The sequence below is a fragment of the Nothobranchius furzeri genome, chromosome 4 (genome assembly GCF_043380555.1).
Source record: "Nothobranchius furzeri strain GRZ-AD chromosome 4, NfurGRZ-RIMD1, whole genome shotgun sequence".
Classification (NCBI taxonomy): Eukaryota; Metazoa; Chordata; class Actinopteri; order Cyprinodontiformes; family Nothobranchiidae; genus Nothobranchius; species Nothobranchius furzeri.
In genome coordinates, this window is record NC_091744.1 from 1,642,046 (window position 1) to 1,659,724 (window position 17,679).

General features: G+C 42.3%; 1 protein-coding gene across 1 annotated transcript in view; it reads right to left on the reverse strand.

Annotated features, from left to right (window-relative positions):
* The window catches only part of cacna1ab (calcium channel, voltage-dependent, P/Q type, alpha 1A subunit, b), a 257,104-nt gene that overhangs the window by 194,945 nt on the left and 44,480 nt on the right, over positions 1-17,679 (reverse strand). Inside the window, exon 3 of the mRNA XM_054743533.2 lies at positions 6,732-7,031. Within this exon, the coding sequence (XP_054599508.2) occupies positions 6,732-7,031 (300 nt within the window). The remainder of the gene's footprint in view (positions 1-6,731; positions 7,032-17,679) is intronic.

Below are 17,679 nucleotides of genomic sequence, written 5' to 3' on the forward strand. Positions count from 1 at the left end.
TATTTTAAAACTGCTCAATAATAATTTGCATGATTGAAACCAAACATAACTACTTCTGGCAAGACTTAATCCATCCAAGCTATTATTGAAGCTCTAAAAATAATCTGGAAAAATTAAATAAAAATGTTTTGGCTAAACAGATCCCCACACCTTTTTATCATGATCAGTAATGTTGTCTTTTCTGTCAGCAATTGCAAATTAATTTTATTTTTAATATCTGCAACTTTTACTTTACACCATTTTGTTTCGTAGAGAAACATGTTTTTGGTTGCAGATTAACCCTCTGGAGGCAGGCGTTGCAGATTTGCAACAGTTAAAACCTACCTACATTACCTGGTTACTCCACATATTTCATGGGTATTTTTTTTTACTCAGAAGTACTCCTGAAGGACTTAGTTGTTTGTCCTTTTATCAAAACTTATTTTGAGCCTGAGAGGGTTAAATGCTCCCAAAAAAATGAGCTTAGGAGCTACTTCCTTTGAGTTATATATCAACATTTGCTTTTGTTGAGACTAACTAAATAGAACAGAAAACATTTATTTTTTTTATTATAACTGCGATAAACAGAAGAAAGGAAGAGCAGGTATTAGCGAGGGTAGTGAGGAGGGACAGAACAAGCTCCAGGAGAGCAGGGGAGGATAAAGGTGGACAGCCAGCGTTCTCCCCCCATGTTGAGTCACTGATCTACATTCAATCTGCACCATGTGAATTATTGATTGGCCTTTAGCCAGTCTGTGTGTGTGTGTGTGTGTGTGTGTGTGTGTGTGTGTGTGTGTGTGTGTGTGTGTGTGTGTGTGTGTGTGTGTGTGTGTGTGTGTGTGTGTGTGTGTGTGTGTGTGTGTGTGTGTGTGTGTGTGCCAATATGGTTTCTGCTGAAAAGCACAATGTCTTTTTTCTTTTATTTGTTTGATGGACGAAGAGGCGCCGTGTCTGAGAAGAGAATAAAATGAAGAGACGAACACACCCATGTCTGTGTACATCTCACATACAATTTCATAAAAACACGCCAACCACAAGCCGGTTTCGCTGGTGTCCATTACGCTCAAACGTGAACATGGCCAAACTGGACGCTGTGCTGTCATTTAAATATCCAAAAGGGGATCTTCTCCATGTTGGAGGTCAGATTGTAAAACTCTTCTACTCTGCATCAACAAGCTGTTTTATCATAATGTTCTCATTTCTAACGAAAACTCCAATCATGTGTATTTTTTACATTATCTAAATGTCAGAATCAGTGATTTTTGTGCACCTCCACAAATTTTTACAGTCAAAACAAAAGGAAAGGGTTACAGAGTCGTACATTAAGCTGTACTTGAAGCTCTTCTTTATGAAGAGCACGTGGTTGTGATGCACATTTTAATTTAAAACAATTAGTGGTGTCGTACTCCAAATCCCTTCACAGGTTGGTGAAAGATGACAGTTTATTATTGTTAATTAAAGTGGGCATTTGACAGGTTTGGAGCACACTCCTCCTTATCTTTTTAATGCGATTTTAACCATGTGAACCAATTAATCTCATACAAACTCATTTTAAAAACATTTAATTTCTGTGTTAAATGAGTTATTAAACCTTTAGCAGCTAAAGTCTTGTTATAGACTCATCATGATGGAGGAAGCAGTGATGACATAAAGATGAATAAAGCAAAATACTAAATAAAAGTATTCTATTTGGGGTGTTTGATGTTTTTTTTTTATCTCAGTAAAATTCTAATAATCAGTCAAAATGTGACCGTTCTTGTAAGATTTCAATAATGACATTACTGCAAAACACCCCCAACAATGAAATGAAAGAGAGGGAAAGCATGAGAAAGAAGATGGAGGAAGGAACATTTAAAATGGGATTGGGGGGGGGAAGCGGAGATGAAAGAAGCGCAGAGAGGGAATGTGGAAGTGTTGGCAAAGGAAGGGGAGGGAGGTATAATGAAGTCCTTTGGGCCTCCTGTGGAAGAAGCCACAGCATCTGCCAGCCAACGCAGCCTGGCTCGGTACAGATGGTCGCATGCTGAGATATGCTAAGCTCAGTTTCAGATCAGGAAGTGAATGTTCTTCACATTTAACAATAATTTATGAAAAAGCTACAGAAATTAAATAAACAGTTCTCTCGTAAAAATACTCTTTATGCTATGCTTTTGAGGCTGTGACCACATTCTCACCTTTAGATGTTGAGGCATTTATTTGGATTAATGTGACGAAGCGCTGAAGTTTTTATCTGAACCACAATCATTTCCTGAACATAAGTTTGTTTTTATAAATAAAACTGAATGAAGAAGTAAAGAAAATAAACAACAACCAAGGAACTGTGACTTTAAAGGGACATATTATGACTTGATTTCTTAAAAGTGTGGTTTACGTGCTTGTTCAATACATTTGTAGTGTTCCCTAATGTAAATCAATGCCTTAAGGGTCGGGGGAAAAAAGACATGATGCTCCTGTTCTGAGATGCAGAAGTTTGCTGGTGGAGAGGTGGGCTGAAAACAGCAGGATTATTCATTATTATTAAAGCTATGCACACACCTCACTTCTTATTGGCTAACAGAACACGTTGTAACAGCCATGTTGCAAAGTCCCTATCACCAAGACACTCTCCGCTCTTTGTCCTAGCTGCAAAAATTATTTTGTTTAGAAAAAGCCTCCCTGTGGGCAGGCGCGAGCCAAGATAGGCCAGGCCATGCATGCAAATTCACAGTGTGACATAGATATGAGAGGACTTTCAAATCCTAGCATTTAACCTTCTATTTCTATCAGAAGCTAACGAAGGAGATATGTGTAGCGGACAATTTTCATTTGCAGCCTGCATGAAAAACTCAGATTGACCAATTATACTCTTTTCAGTATACCACACTTTTAAGTTGTAACAGTTCTATGGTCGTAAAAACATGTTTATGTAGTACTTTTCGCTAAATCCCTCCCACATAATGCTATTTCATCACTTTAATGCTGGGTATTTCAGTACCTAACATAAGGAGCCGTTTCAGGACTGTGTCACCTTAAGAAAACAAGCTGGAGCTGGCCATGCCCACCCATCCTCCACTCATGCTGCTATAAGCTGAGAAGCTCTGATATCCAGGATGGGCTCGGAGTAGAGTCACTGCTCCTCCAGCAGCAGCTCTCTGTTGCACGTGAGAGGTGGATTTATTTACTTTCCCTGTTTGTGACCTCACAAATTGGGACTTTTTGAAAAAGCTCATTTTAAGCACAGAATTCTTGACAGCAAACACTGACAGAAAACATAGTTGTTGTTTTTTTTTTTATGTTTGGAGCGTTTATAGAGGCAGTAGAGATCTTGCCTTGTGATAGACCAAATTCTTGCTTTACAAAGTTTGGTCTAGGAACGCTCCATTCAGGGTTTTTCCTGCATTCAAATTTGCGTGGCGGCCGCCTCCAGCTAATTTTGTGCTGTCTCAGCCTGATTTAACTCTGCCCCCAGCTTTATGGATGTTATTTTAACTGCAGTGGCAGCGTTGCACCACTACAGGGGCGCTGTATCAGCAGCGTTGCACTGAAAAGCACTGAAACCGTTGCAGAAAACGATCAAAAATTGCTTTTCTCGCTAGTTGGTACATATCTATGGTTGCTGCTATTGACGTCCTGACTTTCCCCCAGGCTCTTCCGTATCAGAGCAGGGCTGTACAGTGAGACGAAAAGAACTGTCTGTGCATGTCTGTCTATTTTTAAACGAAGCACTGGTGCAACATCTTTGAATTACTATTTTCCCCAGAACTTTATTGAACAAAAGTAAGTTACATGTAAGAAAAATGCTTTTTACTGGAGCACAGTGTGGTCATCTGGATGCAGTGGAGGAAAGTACAGGAACCAGCAAAGGCACAAAGGCAGAACCGATCCAAAGTTTGGGATCAAAAGTGCAGCTACATGCAGATTGGCTAATGCTAAAGCTAACGGGTAGCAGTATCACGATCAAGTGACGCACAGAAAAATATATGATTATCGTAAAACTAAGAAAGACTAAACTCAGGGTATGTGCAGGTTTAAGGGAGCCAAATTTAAGACTTTTTAAGACCTTTTTTAAGACCACTTTGACCAAATTTAAGCTATTTTAAAAATTAAATTCAAGCTATAATTTCTAGCTATTGCCTATAAATATCAGATGTGAAAAAGGGAACTAAACACCAATCTAATGCATATTATTGAGCCTATTATAATAATAGTCTGTTATTTCAGCCTGATAATTTTATTGTTTCATATTTTTTTTAGCAGCACCAGTTTTGATTCACTTGAAACGTTGTCAAATGGAATATTTAATTAATCAACAAAAGCTCAGATTAGAACACCTTACAAAAAATATTTGGCCTTCAAAAAAGTGAGGCAGTTGAATGCTCTGAGTGTGCATGTGCTGGCGCACGGTCAGGATGGTACCACCTCTGCCTCAACTTGAGGCAGGAAAAATCCTGTCCATTGGAACCTCCGCAGCCCCCTTGCAACATTCAGGCAGGCCAATCACAGTTCTCTATCAGGGTTTTAAACCAATAGAGCACTGTGATTGGTTCACAGTGGTGGGCCAGTCACAGCGCTCTATTGGTTTAATGTGACGGAGTGGAACAAGATGGTGACAGCTCCTTTGAAAAGGCTTTTATATCAATTTTGGACTATTGGGACTGGGGCTTTATTAGAATCAGGAGCCGATGGATGTATTAAGGCGCTTTATATAGAAAAAAATTGTATTTTTGCCTTCTTCAACAGTGGACTGCCTCGCTGAACGACATTCGTTGCGGTGAGTACGTTACATTGTTCATTGTCCAGTAGCGTGCGGAGATCATTTGAAAGACAACGGTGGAACCCGCCACATGACCAAGAGTTGTATAGCAGGGCATTCCCAGATTAAACAATATATTTATTTAGTCTTAATAAAATATGTATTTTGTCTGGCTTTCCAGGCTAGAGACCCACATGGCAGCAAAAAAAAAAAAAATGCAAATGGTGAGTTTTGCATAATGTGTGCCCTATAAGGATGTTTCACTCAAGAAAACCCCTCCAGAATTGTGTTTCTGCTACTGGTGACTCAAACACCTTCACTGTCGTTTAGAAACAGTGGGAGGTTTCCAACTTGAATACAAAACTGGGTTTAGTACAGCCAAACAGTGAGTAAGATGAGAAACAAAATAAGTTGTTTTATGGAGGCCCCTGAAACAAACTTAAACCTTTTTCACACTTTTGTTGTTTGATCTCATCATCAAATAAAAACTTTTTAAGCTGCTTTTGTTTGTTCACACAAGAACCAGTTAAGCTGATTTACCCTGCAGCAACAAGCTTTTAGAGGAAACAGAGTTAAAGTTACGCCCCTTTAGCAGACAAGCCCTACTCGCATCAGCTCTGTGACTACCACTGTTGTCGACTCAGAAATGACTTTCAAAACCTGATTAGAACACAGAAACTTAACTACTGCACTAAAAGAGACTTTTTAATGAAGAATGTAGACTTTTTTTCAAAGTGCTGGCCAAGTTCGAAAATGATGTTATACAGGTAAGATTTACCTACTAGAAGAGAAACTCAGCTCTAACCTGCTGACTTGTGGAAACGAGGAAACCGGCTCAGCGTTCGGGAATCATTTGGTGGTTTAACCCCTCAGTCAAACACTTTAACGCTGAGTGTCTCGCAAGGAGGCAATGGGTTCCCTTTTTAATGTCTTTGGTACGACCCAAGCGTGGATTTGAACCCACGATCTCCCAGTCTCAGGGGTCAGGGCAGACACTCATACCACTTGGTCACTGAGCTGGTAAACCTTCTTTTGAAACACTGTTATCTGTTACTTTGCTTGGTGTGTGTGTGTGTGTGTGTGTGTGTGTGTGTGTGTGTGTGTGTGTGTGTGTGTGTGTGTGTGTGTGTGTGTGTGTGTGTGTGTGTGTGTGTGTGTGTGTGTGTGTGTGTGAGGCTCAACCAGCTCAATCTGCACCACAACACTGGCTCACATTACACATAGAGAACATCCCAATAATGTTTTTATCCTGTCATAAAGTCGTGGCCAGAAGCTCTTATTTGAGTTAGGGTCTGATCGCTGATTAAATCCAACACAAATTAAAGCAGAACATGAGCACTCGATCAAACTACAACACTAAATCAGTTTTCGGAAACGTATTCTGGACATTCGCTGTCATCTAGAACCCATAAAAGACAACAGAGGGCAACCACATCCAAACTTCAACATGTAAAATCTAAAGTGTGACCATTCTAACAGCCCACTGCTTTTATAATTAGCCCTCTGTGTGTTTTTCCACTGCTGTCCTGTTGGATGAGCCATAGGCGGCACGTATAGTCAGTAGTAATTAGAGAGCAGGAGAGAGTGGGAAATAGTCATTTCCCTTAACTTCTGGTTGCATGGTGCTTAAGCCTTCATAATGCTGACATCAGCACTCAGCTCTGACAACAACCAACACACACACACACACACACAAACGCAGGCATGCACGCACACATACACCATCATGATCATCATCATCCATTTTCATTCAGAGGAAACTTAAAATGACAAGCCATAAAAAAGCTTGGACTGAAAAGCTTAACATATTTTATAATCTGCACAAAAAAGACACATCTCATAAGATCTTAAACACATAAGCAATGTTTTTTTTTTTTTTTTTTTTTTTTTGCAAATGAACACACCAGTCACAACTTTCACCCTTCACACCCCCAGCAGGCCATACCTAGCCCACCACTCCAGCAAACACACCACCACCTCAGTACCTGGGGTCCATCTGGGACTGCTTATGAAAGGATATGGCCACTCTGTGATCTTTTTGGCGTACTTCCTCACCACGTTGTCTTCGCTGAAGAGGAAGAGGGAGCGGTTGACTGTTAGGCAGCTCTGCCGGACGGGTATGGGGTTGTACAGGGCCATGGTCCGGGCTCTCTGGGCCATCGACTGCTTGTACATCCGCTGGGCTCCGGGGGGCCCACCTTGCCTGCTGCCGCCGCGGCCGGGCCCCCCTGGTCCGCCGGCACCCCCGCCACCACTGCCACCACCACCTCCTCCTCCTCCTCCATACCTGTTGGGTAGCTCGTCTCCAAAGCGCGCCATTCTGCAGACACCAAACGCCAGAGGTTAGGAAGGAGCCGGGGGGAACCTCAGAGTGACACCTCCACATGCCACCACCCCATCAGCCTCGACTCCAAAGACACATGCAGAATGGAGCTGGGTTTGGCTCTTGTCTCTGTGTCCTTCCCTCTCTACAGCTATCCGTTTACTTCCCCCTGATCTTCAGTGCCAAGAAGATCCCTCCATTTGTGATGGGGGGAGGGAGGGAAGTCAGAAAGAAGGAGAGGAGAGGGGAGGGATTGAAAAAAAAGAGAGAAGGAAAGTGCACGGTGCCTATTTACCGTGTGTTTGGAATATGGATGGGAAGTATTTATGTAATTTAGAAACAATCTGAAAGTAAAACGTTTGGTTTTGATGATCACACCGTCTCTGATTGGATCTCCACTGAAGTCTTCATTTTGCTCGGAATGGCAGGGCAAAAACCTCCTCTAAAAGGAGCAGATTCTTAAAAAAAAGGATCGACCCCATAAAAAGCGAATGCATGCGTTTCCATAAATATTGCAACAATCTCCTCTGAGTGCAGACTGCGTCTTTTTCTGGGTCTCAACTGCTCAGAGCATCTTGACAGGATCTGCAGTTGTCTTCCCCGCCTCGCCAGGTCTCCCCACCACCACCACCTTTTTCAGCCAGATAAAAATAGAAATAGATAACAGTGGAATCTTTAATAATTCATTTCTTCTTGTAGCATAAATCCGTAGTGTTTGATGTGGCTGCCGCCACCTCCTCACTGCCACCGCATCACTCGGGTTACACGCAAACGTCAACCGAGGGGGGCTTCCCCAAAATCCGAGCCTGGTGACATTTGTTGATATTTGGTAATGGACGGTGCGGCATCCCCCCCCCTCCTCCTCCTTCTCCTCCCACTCCTGCTCGCCAAGACGTCGGTCACTGAGTTTGGGCGTGATTGCGCGCACTTGGAGAGAAAACGCACAGGTCTTCAATCTATCAATTTATGTCTTCTCCACTTGTCCGCAGGGAGGTGAAAAAAGAAAAAACGAGTTGATGAAATAAAAAATACTGATGTCCACGACAATCATCTATAATCCAGTGTTGGGAGAAGATGAATCCCGGCCAAATGTGATCCGGAGGAGCAGAGCACGGGTGGAGGCAGCATCATCACCATCATCAATTCTTGGTCGGAAAATACGACGGCGGCGGTGCAGGTGTGCTGAAGCAGCAGCTTGCAGCTTCTCCTCCGCCACCGGGCAGAAACCGAGAACCATTTCCACCGAGCAGCATCGCCCCTGAGGTTCCTGGAACCTGAGCTGCGCGGAGCAAAACAAGTCCAGCTTCTCTTCAGCGTCTCTCTGTAGCGCGCTCTGCCTGTCCTCCCTCTTTGGGGCTTTTTATTTATTTATTTATTTATTTTTATGTCGCCTTCCCTTCCTCAGCCCCCAAGGGGGAAGTGAACTGACGCGTACTCAGTCCGGGGGCTGCGTCCTCTGAGAGGCCCGGCGTTGGAAACGAAAAAAAGAAAGGAAAAAAAAAAGAAACCCCGAATGGCAGAGCGCTCCTCCTGCGGTTCTTTCGCGTCCGGTCAACCGTCGGGGTTGAGCCGTGCACTGAGCATGTGATCGGTGACAGGAACCGAGCGCCACGCGCATATCCGTGGCCAAGACATGCAGCGCACGACGCACGGCACCTCCCCGGAGCCTCCCCAACTCCAACCCACTCCTCAAAGCGCACGACGAATACGTACGGGCGTCACTTGGGTATGAAGGTACGGCATCGCGCCTTACCGTCCGCCCAATGGAAGCAAAAATACAAATTAAGAATAGCATCTTTTCTAATGCGGCTGATGGTCAAAATGTAAGCTTTGGAAAACCGGACTGTAAACTGCTTATTTGTATAAATAGTTTTTTTTTTACTGTGAAGTAAATGTGGCCTTTTCTCTTTACTTTGTGCCACAAACACCAGTTTGCATTGTGCCTCTGCCTAATAAAAATGTAACTGAGTTGAGAATGTATTCTAACAAAGAGGAGAAACTGAACTCCACTGCAGTCTAGTGGTGCTGAAAAACAGAAACTGGGAGTACTGGGCCCTTTCCAGGGAGTTAACAGAGAGCTGGATAAGGAACAAGCTGTTTCTGGAGAAAAACATCCTGTGAATCTTTTTTCCTTTCTTCCCCTAAACTGTTATGTAATTGTGTTTCAGTGCCAACACATTTACATCCATCTTCAGACACATTTATTTGTATATATAGTGAGTTGCATTAAATACATTGATTTGTCAGCCAGCTTACTTTAGAATGTTTCTTAAATAAACACGCTGCCAATTTGAAGTGGGACCAACTTTTCATCCACATGGCCAAGATGCAAGTTGGGAAGAGATTCTTCTTTCGCTCTTTTTCTGTCTTTTTTTCCTTTTCCTGTTTTTATTTATTTGTTTTATATTTATTATTTTGATGACAGTTATTTTGAGAACAATTAGAAATAATTATTTTATCTCCCATCCTTCTCACTTCCTCCAAGCTGTCCATGGGGCTGGCTCTGGCTTCTGAGTCTTGCTTGATGCAATTCAGCAGGCTGTTTGATTGGGCTAAACCTGCCAAACTGTCACTACTTCACAACCGGAAGATGAAGATAAGGATGAATATACATGAGGGTGTAGTGAAACCCATTATTAATAGTGTCACACACACACACACACACACACACACACACACACACACACACACACACACACACACACACACACACACACACACACCTAAAGAATGGATGAACGCATGTTAAAAAGCAGTAATCTCTGTGGTGCTGTCCTTGGTGCTGAAACGGCAAGTGACATGTGTCCAAGGTTTTTTTTTTTTTTTTTTTGGCGCCATCCAGAGCGCTGATTATAATAAAAAGAGCATAACGCTTTTCATACCACCTGCTTGCCTTTGGAAACCATCACATGCACTGTGCACAGGTGGGTAAAGTACCGAACCCCTCACCATCTGTTAATATCAGAAAACTGATTGCGAGTTTCACTGCCACTTGTCTCCTCTTACTCCTCTTTTGTGTGTTTTTACTTCTACAATGTTTCACAACCATCTATCCATAATGCTTACTGTGTATGTGTCTACATAGCGCACAAATTTCCCACTGGATCAATAAAGTCATATCTTACTTTGCTGGTTTTGCATCATTGTTGACTTCTAAATCTACCTCAGGTTAAAGTTGGTGGAATACTGAAAGGGAACCATATGGTAGATTTCCAGGCTGCAGACAAAGTGTGCAAGAACATTTAGAAACTGACAAACTAGAAAAATTTTAATAAACATTTAAAAAACACAAAAATCTTCTTTCACTAATTATGCCTCGTGTCAAATTTGTAGCACTGTTTTATCTTCTTTTATTTCACTTTTTACTCCACCAATCCTTCAAAATTAAAATGGCATCAATACAGATTTTGTTGGTTAAGCCAATAAACAACTGTTCTACTGACATCTAACTGTTATTTGTTTTATGTGGTTTTTATTATTAGTTTTAGTGGTTTTATATGTTGTGGTCAGCTGTTTGGATCGTACTAAACTGGATGTATAAAAAGCTCTATAAAAATAAAAGAGGTGATGATGATGAAACAGGTAAAATGAGCTAATGATAACCTATATGGTAAATGGCCTGTGTTTGATATATCACCTTGTAGACTCCTAGAACCCCCCCAAGGCACTTCACAAAACAATCATTCACTCACCCCCACGCACACACACTCACATAAACACGCACATTTACAACAGTGGCTGCTGGTGAATTCTTCTTTTTTTTTTTTTTTTGGTGGGGCGCATTTTTGCAAGTCGGTTTCAGACCACTAGGATTAATTCTCATGCATCACACAACTTGAACCCGTCGGACCGGTTACCAGGTCCACGAACACTTCTAGCAACAACGTTGTTCCAAAGAACATGGTCACCAATATATGCAAACTGCACACGTGACATACTTATCAAAATGATAAGTCTGTGTTGTTGTCAAATAAATCTACTTGGTTCATGTAATCCAGCTGATTCCTGACTGTTTTGGGCTATTTTACCTGCTGGAGTGTTTACAAATCTCTGACGCCACTTTCCATCATTTTGCGATTCTCCATAAAACATTTTTTAAAAAGCTCCATGAGGTGTACTCAGCTACTCTACAACAAACAAAAAACAGTGAGCTAAAAAATAAATAAAATAATACAAAAAGAACAGTGAACTGTGGAGAGCTTCTGGTTCCCGGTGAACATCCTGATTCGAGCTAAGACTGTGCTCGGTTTTGGTCGCAAACCTCAGCACCCAAAAGCGCTCCCATTTGGTGTAATGGAGGGGGATCCAGTGCACGTGCGCTATGGTAAAGATTGCTGTGACCAAAAAGGAACGGGAAATACGTCACAAATAAATGTAAAATAATTCATTTTCTGTAGCCTCAGAATTAAATTTATGTGCAGTGATTAATTTCTTTGAGTTCAGCTCTGCTCTAGCGTCATCCTGAGTTTGGAGTCTAATTTCTAGTTTCACAGCAAGACTCATGTTTGCCAAAAGTATTTTCATGTAATTGGTGGATTTGCTCCTTGGATCCAAACAGACTCGTTGCCTCCACCAGGCATCAAAAACCAGTCCTGCTGATGACACCGAAGAGAGTGAAAGTGAGTGATGGTGGAGAAATGGTGAGATAGGGGCGGTGCTGCTGGACGAGGCCGACTGTTGTTGGTAGGATTGTAGAAATTGCGACACGGACGACGATGGAAACAGTAGGCTGAGAGTTATCAGCCTCTTGCTACCTCCCTCATTTTCTTCTTTAATACTCTGCTCTCTGGGATGCCTCTGCTGCTGCTGCATGGCTGTGCAGCTTTCCCAGGCTCTCTCCCTCAGAGTGGGTGGGTGTGTGTGTGTGTGTGTGTGTGTGTGTTGCTGAGGGAGTCGTGCTGAGGCCCTGATGCGCAGCATTGTCATTCAGGGAGCGTTCATAGGCAACCCCGCAGGAAGCCCTGGCACCTCCCACTTGAAATGATACACCCCCCACACCCTCCCCTCTTGTGCTCCCCCCTCCCTGTCTGTTCTCTGATCTCACTCAGCAGGCCAGAGCTGAAGGGTTGGTAATAAGACCAGAGAGAAGTAAGACAGCCAGTCTGCATTCTGTTTAGGTTTCATGTCCGATTCTTCTCTTTATTATGTAATATAAATACAGGAATTTTAGTTAAGACAAACAAGATAGTTTTATTTAACCTTAATAGAAAGTTAATACTGTAGATGATTTTTTTGGACCTACTAAGGATAAAGTCAGATCCTCTACGGCAGCTACTGATGGTCAAATGGAAGATTTGTTTTACCACAAGTTGTGGTAAAAAACACACACAAGAGTTTACCTAAAAAGTAAAATAACTTCACAAATACTGACAGGATCAACTAAATCAAGTTGTGTCCAAGGATGGAGGTGAGGAATGCGTTTTCATTTCCAGGTAGTTCAGCGACTATTTCAAGTCAAAAAGTCTTTTTGGGGGGGGCGTGGCATTTTTAATATTATTGAGTTAAAAAAGGAACATTTTGAACAGTTTAGCTTCAGTAAAACTTTATTTCCTGTGTTCGCTGACAACTGAGCTCTCAGGGTTCAAAGTACCTTTAGCATCCATCTTCATTAAGCCTAATTTATACTTCTCCATCAGCTTCACGAGGCAGAGACACGCCCGCACGGACGGAGACGTTTTCGCTTCTGACCTCTCCGTCTCGTGGGGAGCGTTGCAAAGCAATTCACCGCCAGGACAACAGAGGGCGTAGCGCTGTTCTGTGGTATTCTGTCATGTATCGGTCCAACATAGTGTGTTTACTATTGTGTTTATATTGTGTTTTTTGTATTTAAGACTTTTTAACACGAACAAATTTTTCCCTCATTCTCCTCCACCTCTTCATGCACTGGCCACCTCTAAAACCACGTTTCCTGTCATTTCTGTCCTTGAATAAAACGCTTGCTGTGTATCTTTTCACTCCTCCAGTCACGGGTAAATAAAACATTCATATTTTTAACTGTTTTTCCGTGATGGATTCTTCAAGCTGCTCCATGGCTCTTGCTGGATATCCTTGGCTTTCTTTGTTTTTGAAGGTGCAATGGTGGTGCTGTAGACGACAGCAGCGTCCTGACCAATCACAAGTTTGCGTACTCCGCTTCGTTGGACGGATGTTTAGAAACGAGAGCTTGACTCCATCCGTCCTTGCGAGGGCTCTCCAGCAGGCTCGCAAGGACGGAGATTGGCGTTGCGTGTCTCCGTCCTGACACAGATGGAGAAGTATAAATTAGGCTTTAGACGTGCAGTCAGACAACATGTATTTCTGGGTGGCAAAATGTAGAAAATTCAGGAATTTATAGGCTTACTTTGCACATTTTTCATATTTTTTAATTGTTTTCTTATGCCAGTATGTGCTAAAAGGACCCTTTACAGGGTTATTGAAATGTCGCTTGGACCCCCATCGCAGTCTGAGGACAGAATATTGCACTTGCAACTTCAGAGTGTCAGTCTGGTCCCTGTTGAACTTCGTGGTGGAGTTGAAATGCCTGGCACAGGAGTCTGCTTCCAGCATGTTTACTGCATGTTTTAAGATCATGAACACAACTGATTTGTTTGATTTGGTAAGGAACCGTCCCTAGAAACTAATGACGGTTAAGGAGACATTTCAGCAATTAGATTAATACGTTAAAAAGGCAAACATACAGCAAGTGGATAAGTTTCACTTAATTTGACTATGGACACTAGGGGGTGCTAAAAACAAGCCAAAACTGCCTAGTATCTCTTTAAAGGGGCATTATGGAAGTCTGACAGCCAAAACACGTATAGAAATAATAAATGTCTTCTTCATACATTCTCCTGCAATGCCCTGGTCCTGGAGAATGAGCCCTGGCATTTTTGCCGTGATTGCCTGTTTTTCTGTAAAATCACAGAAAAAGAGAGATGCTCGGGTCGAGCAGGCTGCTTCATGCGCGTTCACGCTCAGGCATCGCCCGTAGCATTTGCTATCCGTAGCTTTAGCAGCAGAGAGAGAGGCAGTGCCAACTCAGCGACTTTGTCACTGTTCCTAACGCCTAGTGACGAACCTAACTACATTTCTGAGGACCCTTAGCTACTTTCTGTAGAACTTTCTTCTAGATATTTCCTGCAAATTAGCAACAAAATAGACATTTTTGCTTCAAACCATTCTTTGGTTTGATGTTGATTCAGGTGTCATCAAGGACATAAACGTTACAGATGCTATGAATGTTACTGGTGTGTAGCTCACCTAGTAAGGTGTCTGACTCCCATGCAGAAAACTTGGGTTTGATTCTGGATGTGAACATAGTTCATTTAGAGTTTCTTTTTTACATTAATGGTATATTTTTTTACAGTAAGATGCCCAAATTTTTATTTGAGACTCGCCGAACGGCATTGAATTCACAGATAAAAAAGATGTGGGTTCAACTTTCATTTTGGAACAATTTTTCAAGCAAGGGAAGGGAATGATCTGAGCATGCAGGAGGACTGACCCATCATAAACCTTTGTCGGCGGTGCTGAAGAGAAAGCTACAGAACCAAATTATTTCATTAATTAGCTGCACGTTCTCCTGTCCTCCGTGCCACACACACACACACACACACACACACACACACACACACACACACACACACACACACACACACACACACACACACACACACACAGGACTGTCTCAGCTGTTATTTTCGTTAAGGAAGCTGCCGTTACGCTTTTGGCCTGAGGGGGCAATTGCGAGCATACAAATTCAAAAGTCCGTAAAGTCCCTTTAAAAACGGAGGGGAAAAAAAACAAAATTTGAAAGAATGGCAGGAGAATGTGTGATACAGTTAAAGTCAAGTTAAAGTCCCATAGTCATCATCACACACTGGAGTAATTCATCTCTGCATTTGACCCATCCCCATGGAGGGAGCGGTGAGCTGTATCTGTGGCTCCACTCGGGAACTATTGGCTGGTTTAACCCCCCAATCAAACTCCTTAAAAACGAGTGTCAAGCAGGGAGGAATCGGGTTCTATTTCAAAAGTCTTTGGTATGACCTGACCGGGGATTGAACCCCGATTTCCCAGGGTGTTTCTCAATGTCAAGGTGCCTGGCCTCACAAGGCGATGTCTTGCGAGGCCAGGCACCTTTGTTACGAGGACACTGTCCATCCTTGGTCAAATTAATTGGTTAAATGTAACAAACTTTGAATCACGTGACCACGGCAGTCATGTAACGTCATGTGATATGGGAGATAATGTTATATTTTATAGATGTAAGTTTCAATGTAAGCGTATATATTTATTAAATTAAATGTGTAAGCGAGATAAGTGGCAACTACTAAGCAACTAACCAACCATAGATAACTTCTCTGGAGCTAAAAGAAAACCTTTTAAATTGACTTACATTTAAACTTGAAATTTACCAAAGTAGCTGCCAGCTTCCATTCTTTTCGAAAATTTATGATGAAGGCTAGGCTACAAGACACCTCCTGTGTGTCCTTGCTCAGCTAGCTAAACGGCTAACAAACGGAGAACAGATGCCTCGGTAGAACATGAACATTGGATCACGCCTTGGCGGATCCTGATGACGTATCTCCTAGGCAACCGGGGAGGGACCAAGACATCAAGGCATGTAAGTTTAGGTGTTTTAAAGGGGACCCAGAACTATTTTTCTTTTTAAAATCAGAAACTGTTCATTGGACCATTACTATGCCACATTTGAAGTAATGTAATAAATGAAACTTTGTTAAGGCTCACAATGGACAAGGAGCCCTGATAAAGCGCCTAAAACAACCCCATAATAAAGTCCTGTAATGAAAAGACTGCGTTCTCCTGCCCACTCGACCAGGACATGAATAGTAAATGAGTAGAGTGCTCTTGTTTTCCTGTCATCCAATAACCAGTCAGTGGTAGCTCAGGCTAGCATTAGCATTAGCTTGAGCTAGCATTAGCAGCAGCTCAGGCTTGCATTGTTGTGTGGTTGGCACCGCAACCAACCAGCTTCTTCAGAACAAACCGCTTCTCTGTGGCTAGTAGAACATTACTAATTTATATAGGAATGCAGGTTGGAGACAGCACAGACTTTTTGCTGTGCTACATTAAACACCCCAAGCTACATTTAACAAAAACAAGGGAAATGTGGTAAATGCTAGGATACCTTTAACTTTCCACAGAAACTTTGCCGTTTCTGAGCTTAGAAACCAGAATTAGTTCTCTGTATTACTGTAACTACCCCAATGCTATCCAAAATCCAGTTTCTGATTCATCACAACTATGTTTAATCACAGGAGAACATCATGTCACATTAGCTCTGAAGGTGACTTTCCAAATCAAAAGCCCAGGTGAGGTCGAATGGCTCTCATTGCTTATAATATTTCATCAGAAATGTGTGTTTGAAACAATCCATGTGTGTGTGTGTGTGTGTGTGTGAGGTGGGGCTTCTGCAGATGAGCCGAGGCATATAGCAAGCTGATGTAGCATCCAAGCTAATTAGAAGAATGCTCTTTTTTTGGCTCATTCCCACGCCAAATCAACCTGTATTAATTGATTGGCCGGTTAATGGAAGTGGAGAGCAGGAACACAGGAGGAAGAAAACTGACGAAGAGGAGTGTGCTGGCCTCAGCTAATGGGCCTTGATTGGGTGTGTGGAGTAAGCATTCTAGAGCGAGAATCAGCACTACAAGATGAGAAAAGAAATTAGCGAAGAGAAGGAGGGAGCGTTCTGAAAAAAAGTAAGACGGCAGACTCCACACAATGGTCTCATGAGCCAATCTGGACTTCACTACATTAAATCCTTCTTGGATGCTCATTCCATGCAAAAAACGGTAATATTACTATTTTGTCCCTGAAGATATAAACAGGAGAGCTTACTTATTCCACAATACAAGGGATCATAAGCATATTTATTAAAAATTACCAATTTATTTGAAGGGCTGGTTCACTTGTTTAATCCATACATTTGCAGTAGTCTCCAGTAGGGATGAATGCCTTGTGAGTCGTACTCTGGGGAAAAAGCTCCGTTGTGCCTGTTTCAGGAAGTAGAATCGAGCCGCATCGGAGCTGAGCTTCAGGCGGCAGGTTATGGAGTCTTATTTCCTAATATTTGGACATCTCACCTCTGATTGGATAACAGCAATGCAACTCTACTCCTGACTTTATTTGTTCTGCAATGTTGATGTTTTATCTCCACAAATTACACAAGCCTGAAGGACTTCTGCTGTATGGTGGTGTTGCTAATGCTGACAGTAATATTCCACTAGTCAAGACATTTTCTGCTATTTTCTGGACGCTTAACCAAAAACAGCCTTCCCAGTCAAGATGGGTGAGTCCATGAATGTTAAAGGTTGAATATGGAACACGAACGCCAAATTGCAACAATAGAACATGGTTTCCAGCCATTAGATACCAGGTTCGCTGCCAACAGGTGATTTTTTAATGTTTTGGGTTCATCTGTTGTAGGCTTCACCTAAATTCACTCTGGTTTTAGATCTATAATGGTCGCTCCTCATCTGAGAAGGATAACGAGATCTTCTGGGCTCAGAAGCAGCTGCTTGACTTGCCAAATCAGCCATTTTCTACAGTGCTGGCCTCGATGTGCCGAGCAGATTGTTATGCAACCTGGAATGGTGCCATCTATCAAGAGGTAGATGTTAACTAGGGCTGTGCCGTCCAA